Source organism: Protomyctophum parallelum (assembly GCF_964188405.1).
Source record: "Protomyctophum parallelum genome assembly, chromosome: 18".
Lineage (NCBI taxonomy): Eukaryota > Metazoa > Chordata > Actinopteri > Myctophiformes > Myctophidae > Protomyctophum > Protomyctophum parallelum.
The window spans coordinates 20,981,978-20,993,328 of NC_139716.1; the positions used below are offsets into that span (position 1 = coordinate 20,981,978).

General features: G+C 43.4%; 1 protein-coding gene across 10 annotated transcripts in view; it reads right to left on the bottom strand.

The window, feature by feature from the left end:
• Window positions 1-623: 623 nt before the first annotated feature.
• Window positions 624-11,351, bottom strand: part of dysf (dysferlin, limb girdle muscular dystrophy 2B (autosomal recessive)) — a 148,192-nt gene continuing 137,464 nt past the window's right edge. For all 10 annotated transcript variants that reach the window (XM_083789304.1, XM_083789307.1, XM_083789312.1 and 7 more), the window contains 5 exons: window positions 6,679-6,778; window positions 4,985-5,157; window positions 4,176-4,285; window positions 1,102-1,249; window positions 624-878 (listed from right to left, as the gene is read on the bottom strand). In XM_083789304.1, coding sequence (XP_083645430.1) covers window positions 774-878; window positions 1,102-1,249; window positions 4,176-4,285; window positions 4,985-5,157; window positions 6,679-6,778 — 636 coding nt within the window. In that variant the 3' untranslated portion in view covers window positions 624-773. The remainder of the gene's footprint in view (window positions 879-1,101; window positions 1,250-4,175; window positions 4,286-4,984; window positions 5,158-6,678; window positions 6,779-11,351) is intronic.

The window sequence follows — 11,351 nt, forward strand, 5'->3', positions numbered from 1 at the left end:
AGGACTTTGGGAACTTTGGGAACCACTGGTGTAGGTGTTTATAAGTAGCATGGTATACCGAAGATAAAATCAGCAATGCAACGACTGGCCATGAGGATATCATTATTGCAAGAGGGCCCCCGAATAATTGGCAAAAAGAAAAAAGAAGGCGTCATTGTTTTCATGTGACGAGTAGGAACTTTAAAAAGCATATTGATCCAAGACGGGACACACAATCCATTCAATTGATTGTCAAAATCAACATGCTTTGAAAATGCACGCTGCCCACCATTGTGACCACTCGCATAATGGTCAGACGGATGGACCTTGAGGACCATAGTCAAAGTCGTACGATTTGTGTCACACACATCACCGCAGTGAAATTTGTTCTCCGCATTTGACCCATCTCTTGGAGCGGTGATCCGCAGCCAAGGAGCGGGGAGCTGCAGCCGTGACGCGCTCGGGAATCGAGAATCTCTCCAAATTCACCGTTGTCTTTCAAACAGTAAAAACAATTTAACAAACTAAAAGGTCAAGGTCATAGATTAGATACATCGAAACCTATCCCAGCGAGGCGGTATAGCGACAGACAGACAGACAGTGAAATAAAGGAACGCAAAGCTCAGAATGATTCCAGGATGTGATTCTGTGTTCCATTTTTTTTCCATTGTTTTATAGTGCTTAAAAGTATGCAATATCCTTCTTTGGTTGGTATACATCATCGACTTAATAACAAATATAACAAGAGAAAAGCTAACAAACCAAAAACAGGCCCCTTTAGACTAGAGGAGCCCCTAGAGGGACGTAGAGCCAGGGGGGCTCGCGACCTTTGGCCCGGTGGAAGCTCCGCCGCTATTGGCCGCTCCGAACGGGGACACCAGCTTCATAGCCACATAGTTCTAGAAGACAGAAAGATAGTCAAGAGTTAATGTCTCTCTCTCTCTCTCTCTCTCTCTCTCTCTGCACATCAACATTCTTTGGATGGATTCAGGTGATTATACATATTGAATTTCTGATCCACCTGTCATCAGTTTAATTTCACACACACACGCACGTGCGCACACACACACGCACGCACGCACGCGCGCACGCACGCTCGCACGCACGCGAGCGCAGACTTACGGGGAAGGCATAGAGGAAGACTCCGAGGAAGAGGAAGATGAGGAAGAGGACGATGAAGAGGATGATGAGGCACTTGAACCTCCTCCACACGAGGAACTTCAGAGTCTTATACGGAGAGGAGAACCACAGGAAGGAGGTGTCCGGACGCCTATATATGGACGAGAGGAGAGGAGAGGAGAGGAGAGGAGAGGAGAGGAGAGGAGAGGAGAGGAGAGGAGAGGAGAGGAGAGGAGAGGAGAGGAGAGGAGGTCATTGTTTTCTATAGCAAAAGCAGCCGATCTTCCCGCTGTCATCCCATAGCTAGGGGGTACAGTAGGTCCCCCTTATGGGCATGATTTGGGATGGCACATAAATGGTTGGCACTCCTTGGCATGCCACCCCCCACCCGGAGGCACTGCTGGAGCGCAAACCACCACCAGACCGTCTCCAATTGTCTGGCTGTTTCCAGACTGTATAATAACAACATGCATCCCTTTACCCGCATTCATTTCTACTTACAAAAAAATTATTTCAACCTTACTACTACTTTGTACTACTAGGACTATGACTAAAAAATATGTTAAAAAAAAAAAAAAAAGTTTGATGAAAGGTTTATAATAATTATAATAATATAATAAATAAATAATTTACATTTGGGGGATATCTTTCACAATAATGAATAAAACATGTTCTAGACATTCTAATGATCACAAAAAAACATATATTACAATTATTTGACTTACTTTTATTAGGGTTAAAGGTCCAGACATTTTTAATTTGTGTGAATTTCAGCCTCTGTGGGGGGTATTCATATGCAAATATCATGACCAATGGATGCAATGAACATCACTGATGACGTTTAGGTGAAAAAAGAACAGAAAAAAATAATAATAATTAAGTAATTCATTAAAATATAATTGTTGCTATAAAGCAACGCTGGGTCTTGGGTTAAAAACTGCTTTATGTATAAGAGTTTATGAATGTATAAAAAGGGGGGTTGGGGGGGGGGGGGGCAGAACAGGCGTGTATATATCAAAGAAAAGTGTCTTGTCAAACCATGATCTCACTTCCATTGGAAATTAATTGGAGTGGCCATTAAACACGGACAGACACAAGATATGTGCCTGATTAAGTGCAGCGACCAGAGATAAAATATATCAAATGAGGGACCGTTGGCCTAATGCAGTGGTTTTTAACCAGTGGTGGAACCCCCTCAAGGACCACCAGTGGTCCTTGAGGGGGTTCCAGGTGGTCCACAGCTAAATGATTGAGAGTTGGTAAACCAAATGGACTTTAATTCTTGAGTGTAAAATTAAACCAAATGGACCCATACGCAGGGCTGGGCTGGGACAAAAATTCGGCCCGGTCATTTTCGCGTGAATTTGGCCCAGACCGGCCCACCACAAACAGTGCGCAGATAGCAGAAACTCTACCACCCGCTCCGTCGAGGCACACACAAACAAACAAGCCCTAATACCACCACTTTTACAGAACAACATAAATTATACAAACCAACAGACAACTACACAACCCTTTGTAGAGGGTTTATTTGTCACTCACTGATACAGGTACAGTGAAATTATCATGATGGCACTGGCAGAATGGCAGCACGCCCGGACCTTTCCCGGTGGCCTGCCGCCTATTGGCCTGCCTGCCTGTCCATTTTTGAGTGGTGCAACCACTCCTACATCCAGCAATGTCCGTGTACCTGTATGTGTGAGCACGAGTGGTGTGCGCATGCGTGAAATTGGAACGAGAGAAGTATGTGACATGGCTGCCACCTGCTGGACGCAAATCCAACTTGGATTGATATCCATAATAAAGCTAATCTGACGGAGCACAGAGAGAGAGAGAGAGAGAGAGAGAGAGGTTGCACCACGGTTCACACAGGTGTGATTTTTTTTTATCATGGCGGCCCCCTACGGTCGCGGCTCACCGGGAATATGCCTTATGTGGGCAGTCCAGCCCTACCCGTACGGGTCCATTTGGTTCCATTTTATGCTCTCAAGAGTAAAATTATTGTTAAACGTCTGCATTTCTTAATCTACAAAAAGTCTCCACAATTAGGTAGAAGAATTGTTATTTTGGTCAAAGTTTGCCCTGTTATCTCTCCTAATGTTACCTACATCAATACAGCGTTGAATTGAAGACAAACAAAATCTTTTGTCGTCGTTTTGGGTCCGAGAAGCTAAACGTCATCAAATGTTGGTCCTCGGCAACAAATAGTGCCCAATAAATAACGGACCTCGACACGAAAAGGGTGGAAAACCACTGGCCTAATGGACATCAAACTGGGGACATTGGCATAAAAAAAGCTTTGAGTATTGTAACTCACTGTGGTTCATCCAGGTGAGGGTTAGAGTATATTGTTTAAGAGATTCTGACCTGAGATCAGATTCTAAAAATGTCTTCTACATCCTGACAGTTTTCTGAAAAAGCTATGTTTCTATGTCAGTCGTTCTTCGATTTTCCAAAAATAGCAGACCTACAAGCTCGTAGCGCGACACTCGGTGGCGCGCTATGAGCTTGTAGATCTGCTATTTTTCAATAGCTAAAGCATAGCATGATGCCAACACCAAAAGGGGTTCCCGCCCAAAATGGGATAACTCACAGTGGTTCGTCCAGGTGAGGGTTAGAGTATATTGTATAACTCACAGTGGTTCATCCAGGTGAGGGTTAGAGTATATTGTATAACTCACAGTGGTTCATCCAGGTGAGGGTTAGAGTATATTGTATAACTCACAGTGGTTCATCCAGGTGAGGGTTAGAGTATATTGTATAACTCACAGTGGTTCATCCAGGTGAGGGTTAGAGTATATTGTATAACTCACTGTGGTTCATCCAGGTGAGGGTTAGAGTATATTGGATAACTCACTGTGGTTCATCCAGGTGAGGGTTAGAGTATATTGTATAACTCACTGTGGTTCATCCAGGTGAGGGTTAGAGTATATTGTATAACTCACTGTGGTTCATCCAGGTGAGGGTTAGAGTATATTGTATAACTCACTGTGGTTCATCCAGGTGAGGGTTAGAGTATATTGTATAACTCACTGTGGTTCATCCAGGTGAGGGTTAGAGTATATTGTATAACTCACTGTGGTTCATCCAGGTGAGGGTTCATGTTGGGTTCATCTCTGCCTACGCCTGCGGGTCTCTCGTCGTGTTCCTGCTCCGTCACCATCTCCAACGACATCTCCACCTTGCCCTGCACGGGACGGACGGACGGACGGAGGGCGGTGAGGGACAAAAGAGCTATTCTGAACAGCACTACCATTGTAGTGACATGCACAACAAACAATCAATGTACATTGGCAATTCACATTATTTTGTAATTTTTGAGTGGTGCAACCACTCCAAGGAACAGCAATGTCCGTGTTCACCTATGTGACGTTAATGAGCACCAGTATATGACTATGAATACCAGTAGGGGCGCTGTTGTGCCAGAAACAGAGAGAGGGATAGTGCTGCACTGTTGCCTGCTAATGAGAGAGAGAGAGAGAGAGGGGGGGTGTTTTTTTTTATAAAGCAATAGGTCGCATCTGACGTATTGCTTTATTAAAAGCTTTTATAAAACCAAATATGGGAATTTTAACCCCCTTGTTACACAAACCCTTAACCGCTTTTGTAAGTGGGGAACATAGATCCTGAGGAACATATAGGGATGTTAAACTAGAAACTACGAATGCGCTCGTAAAACGAACTCAAACTTAACAGGAATCAAACACCCAAATTAAAAACTAATTCATATTTGACAGAAATGTATGGTTTTTAACGCGTCAAGAACCGAAACTACGTGTTTGAAACATTACCATGCACACCCAAAAGATACTTTGTTAATTGCACGCGTGCGTGTGCACGCGTGTGCGCGTGTGTGTGTTTGTGTAGTGCATGTATATGTCCTCACAGCGATGGTGGTCTCTCCGTTGTGCTCGTACGTGCACGGCCACCACCCTTTGACCGTCTTCTGTTCGAACAGAGAGACCAGGGCGTCGGCGGGCTGGGCCAGCAGCTCCAGCGTGCATTTCTCCGGAGTCTTGGCGGGCCTCAGCATGTGGTTCAGATCCATCTCCAGGTGACCTGAGGGAGTACAGTCTATTAGCCCATTCTGACCTGAGACCAGATTCTAAGGGCCGATTCATACTCCTATTTTAGAGCCGAATAAAAGTCGGTTCGGCCTACAATGTGACGTCATTTGAGGTTTGGGGGGGGGGGGGGACCGTCCTAAAGTCGGCTCTTCGGTGCTACTGAAAATTTCTGACGAGCCAAAATCATTTCGGCACTACAGCGCCGAAACAGCGGTAAAATAGGAGTATGAATCGGCCCTCACACACAGAAGAACGGTGGTTCTTTAACGCATTTTGACCCGAGATCAGATTCTAAAAATGTCTTCTAAATCCTGTCAGTTTAAAAAAAATAGCAGACCTACAAGCTCGTAGCGCGCCACTCGGTGGGGATCCCCCTAGTGGCGAAAAACTAGATTAAGGGATCTGTAACTCTGAGAGTGTAACAAAAAGGAACCAATGGACCATAACGGGTCCATTTGGCTCCATTTGTATTACTCTCAGAGTTAAATTAACAGTGATTTTATACATATATATATAATATATATATATATAATATACATTGGGGTCCCAGAGATAGAAATGCCATTAAATGGGAGTCCGTAGCCTAATTCAGGTCAAACCGACCCGTATAGGGTCCACAATTATGGTTGGTCCATTTGCTTGATTGGTCTGAGATACAGGGTCAATTTGGTTCCTATAACTATCATTTAGCTGTGGAGCCCCTGGAACTCCACCAAGGACCCCTGGGGGGTCCCCGGACCCCACTTTAAGAAACCACTGCTATATAGATGACATTTTGGACAGCCTTCTATGTCTCAGGGGAGGGAGGAAGAAGAAAAAAGGAGAAATAAAAGGAACAAGTTGTGGAGAAGAGAGGACAAACGTGAGGAGGAGGAGGATGAGGGGGAAATATAGGAATGGACGAGGATTTATTTTTGGAGGGCGGGGAGGTGGAGAAGGATTGGGGGGGGGGGGGGGGGGGTCTCGGGCCAGAGGAAAAGGTAGAATTTGGACAGCTTGAGCTTGCCGAGCCCACTCCCTTCCTGCCAAGGTACGGGAAAACGTTCCTCTGCTTCTGCAGGATCAATGTTATCACAGCAGGGGCTTCAGCTGTACGGTAGTACATCATTCATACCAAAACGCAACCGTCCACACACACGCACGCACAGTCCATATCGTTGCAGTCGGGCATAAATCTTTTATGTACATATTTTCATTTTTTTGTGGGCGGGGGGGGGGTTTTGTGTGAAGATTAACAGCCTATACTTGATTGTATACTGCTGCGTCACACAAAAAGTAGCTAGATCCACAGGCTCAAAGCGGCCAAGCAAATCGACTGGTTTTCAGCCCGTTTGTATATAGATCTGTTATGATGATACATTTGTATTTTGGTAACGTGTTGGCATGCATAACATGGTGACATATTTAAAGGAGGTTTGACTGCTGCTGAGGATCCTTTATCGTTATTTTAAACAACACACACACACACACACACACACACACACACACACACACACACACACACACGTTTTACCAAGAAAGTCGTCGAGTGAGAACTTGTCGTTGTCCCATATCTGGATGGTGAGCTTAGGAGGGAGTTTAGTCTCAGACTTATCAACACTCCAGAAGTGTTCCTACGCAGAGAGAGAGAGAGAGAGAGAGAGAGAGAGAGAGAGGGAGAGGGAGAGTGAGAGGGAGAGAGAGAGGGAGAGGGAGAGAGAACTCTATGACACACTGGGAACCCATTTTGGTGTTAGCATCATGTCGTGCTTTACCTATTGAAAAATAGCAGACTTACAAGCTCATATCGCGCCACCGAGTGGCGCGATACGAGCTTGTAAGTCTGCTATTTTTGAAAAATCGAAGAACGACTGACATTTTTAAGAATCTGATCTCAGGTCAGAATGGGTTAATCAGACCAGTGTGGGTTCCAGAGATAGATCATAGACATGCCATTAAACGGGGGGTAAAAAAAATCTTCTCGTATGGGGGTCCCTATATAGCATATCTTTTCACATGGGCTAATTTGTGTCAATTTGGGGTGGTCCTTGACACGAAAAGGTTAGGGAACCACTGCACTTAGAGCGCAACTGTCATATTTAGGAGGCTGGCCGGGTGTCAGTCATAACCGTGACTGACACCACGCCATTCATTTAATTTCATTTCATTTTGCAAATGTTCACACATCGGCTCGCAGCTGTTGGTGTGAACTCAGTTGTGATTGGAGACAATGAGGAGAGGATGACAGATGTGGAAAGAGGAGGACTGTGTCTGTCTATCTGCGTGCGTGCGTGCGTGCGTGCTGTGCGTGCGTCTGCCACCAGAGTGCCATCCCTTGACACCTATCTATCAGACGAGAATCTCCGCCTCTCGTTTCTCCGCTAATGGGTCTCACTCTAGTGTCCACGCACCCACGCACAGTAACACTTGTTTTCGATTCACTCACTCACTCTTCCCCTCTCTCTCCATCTGTCAAGAAGACACCGTCAGAACAGCTTCTGCCAAATATTATTTCGGAAGAACAGACTGGTTTCATACAGAAACGTCATTCATTCTCGAATGTTAGAAAGCTAATGAACATTATATATTCTCCATCATCCGCAAACACCCCGGAGGCGGCCATTTCTATGGACGCCGAAAAGGTTGATAGGGTAGAATGGGGCTACCCGTTTACAATACTTAAAGAATTTGGTTTTGGAGATGGTTTAATTTCTTGGGTCCAACTACTATATACCTCCCCCAGGGCGAGTGTCTGTACTAACGACCTAAGATCAGAATATTTCCCCTTAACGAGAGGGACGAGACAAGGCTGCCCTTTATTCCCACTTTTATTTGCCATTGCCATCGAGCCACTGTCCATTGCTTTGAGAACTTCACAGTTATTCAGGGGTATAGTGCGTGAGGGTGTGGAATTTAGGGTATCTTTATATGCTGACCTCCCATGTTCTCTCTATTCTTAAAGATTTGGTACCTTTTCTGGATACAAGCTGAACTATCAAAAAAGTGAGTTCTACCCAATTAATGTCCGTGCCAAACGTATCACACAGGCAGAGCTGCCATTTAATATCTCTGCCTCAGGATTCAAATATTTAGGTGTACAGGTCACCAGTTTATTCTCACCCCTTTTCTCAGCTAATCTCAAACCCTTGGTGGAACAAGTCAAATTAGATCTCCAAAGATGGGATAGCTTGCCTTTATCTTTGACAGGTAAAATCCAGTCTGTTAAAATGACCCCAACTCCCAACGTTCTTTTACCTCTTTCAATGTATTCCACTATTCTTGCCTAAATCCTTTTTTAAGTCTTTAGATCAGATGATTTCAACATTTGGGGGGGTAAACAGCCCAGAATTAAGAACTCTGTTCTACAGAGGAGCCGTGATGATGGGGGGTTAGCTCTACCCAATTTTACTTATTATTATTGGTCAGCCAATGTTCAGAAAATGGCCTACTGGTTCCACTCCCCTCTAACTGACTGGTGTGTACTGGAATTTAAATCATGCCACTCAATGTCTCTCCCAGTAGCACTCCCAGTAGTGATTGCCACCATTAAGATTTGGTCACAGTTGCGCTCCCACTTTAAATTTAAGGATGGCTCTATAAATTGTCCCATACTTGGCAATCACCTATTCCCCCCCTCTATGTCAGACTTAGCTTTCAAACAGTGGAAAGATAAAGGTCTTGTCAAATTCTCAGATCTCTATGAGAGAAATGTATTCAGTAGTTTTGAGAAAATTCGCACCAAATATGATCTACCCCACAATAATCTTTTCCGATACTTTCAAGTTGAGAGATTTTGTTAAAAATCAATTTCCCTCCTACCCTGAGAAACCAGCAAATAAACCATGGGACAACCTCCTAATACTGCATCCTGGGCAAAGGGGCCAAATCTCAGTTACTTACCAATCTCTTATGAGATTAAACATCCTCCCTATGGACAAAAATAGGAATAGGTGGGAGACCGAGCTGGGTGAAACATTTCTTGATGAATGGTGGGATGTGGCTATTGATCGAGTCAACAAATCAACATCATGTGCTAGACTAGGCCTTATTCAATTCAAAGTCTTTCATAGACTTCATTACTGCAAATCTAAACTTGCTGCAATATATCCTGGAATTGATGATAAATGTGATAGATGTGCTCTCTCACCTATCTCTCATGTTCTGGTCTTGCCCCAAGTTGGTACATTATTGGACTAAAATATTTGAGATTTTTCTGATATATTTGATGCTCGTTTGGAGCCGTCACCCCACATCGCTATTTTTGGAGTGCCATCAGATTTTGAACTTCTAACCCAGAAACAGTCTAATATGGTAGCATTTGCCTCACTGATAGCAAGACGTAGAATATTGTTGGGATGGAAATCCCCAACTTCCCCTTCTATAGCTATGTGGCTTAAGGATATTATGGGATTTTTAAAATTGGAAAAAATAAAGTCTACAATTAGAGGTTCAACAGAAAGGTTCTTTTCTAGCTGGCAACCATTCATTACCTACTTTGAGAATCTGAGGGTACTTCAACCATTCATTACCTACTTTGAGAATCTGAGGGTACTTCAACCATTCATTACCTACTTTGAGAATCTGAGGGTACTTCAACCATTCATTACCTACTTTGAGAATCTGAGGGTACTTCAACCATTCATTACCTACTTTGAGAATCTGAGGGTACTTCAACCATTCATTACCTACTTTGAGAATCTGAGGGTACTTCAACCATTCATTACCTACTTTGAGAATCTGAGGGTACTTCCGACAGACTAATTGAATCAATACTATGTGTGTTTTTTGCAACGTTTTTTGCAACGATAGAACTGTGTATAGAGGGTGATGTATGACAACGTTCCGAACACAATCTTTTCCGACATAACTTGTGACTGACTATCTCTTGAACTCGATTAACCCAACTCATAATTGTATTTATTTTGTTTTATTTTATTTTATTTTTTTGTTATTTATATTGTTTTTGTTATCTGTGCTTAAATTATTATTTTTGTATCCTACTGTTTATATCATATGTCTGTATGTATGTTTGTTTTTGTATGTCTGTACTAAATTATTAATGTTATTTTTTATATTGTTTTGATGATGACGATAACTGGGGGGAGGGATGGGGTGAGGGAGAAAAAAAAGGTATGTTCAAACTGTACTAAATTGTTGAAACCTATTACCAATAAACATATATTAAAAAAAAAAAGAAGACACCGTCCGACACATGCAAGGTTGGCAGTTTGAATCCATGCAGCTATAATACGACTGACGCCACCCATGGGAAGGGAAACCCTCGCTCTCTCTACTCGGATCTCATCGGGGTGCATACTTAGTTTAGACTAGTCATTGGTTAGACATGGGTTAAGGTTAGGTTTAGGTGTGCTGCCCCGTGGGAGGTTAGGTTCAGGGTGAGGGTTTGAGATATAGGTTGTAGTTGTAGGACTATAATGACTGGTCTAACCATGACTAGTCTAAACCAAAAACTGTCTAAAGTACTGCACCCGACACCCAAAACCCAACCCTATAACCCTAACCTGCACAGGAAGCCACGGCTTAGTTGTAACTTGTAACCGGGTCGCACATGTCGGGGAGCCGAGGTGTTGCCGGACTGTTAGCATGTCTAGCCCATTCTGCGCGGGAACCCCTTTTGGTGTTTTAACTAAGCATTATGTTATACTTTAGCTATTGAAAAATAGCATATCTACAAGCTCATAGCGCGCCACCGAATGGCGCACTATGAGCTTGTAGGTCTGCTATTTTTTTTGAAAAATCGTGAAAATGAGGCACAAATCTTTGAATATATATATTCTTTCAGAAGACTAAACTTATAGCTATTGAAAAATAGCAGATCTACAAGCTCATAGCGCGCCACTGAGTGGCGCGCTATGAGCTTGTAGGTCTGCTATTTTAGAAAAATCGTGAAAATGCGGCACAAATATTTGAATATATATTCTTTCAGAATGCTTTTATTTTTTATTATCTCTCTCTCTCTCTCTCTCTCTCTCCAATGCTTTCTATTCCTGGTATTCAACGTGTCTAGTCGGTGTAGTAACTTCACAATTACCCTCTAACTCACAAAAGTCTATATCCACACCATGCTCTCACACTGCATAACAACTCTCTCACACACACACACACACACACACACACCCTAAACACTGGGACCTCTGAGAGCGTGTGTGTGTGCGTGTGTTCGTGTGTGTGTGTGTGTGTGTGTGC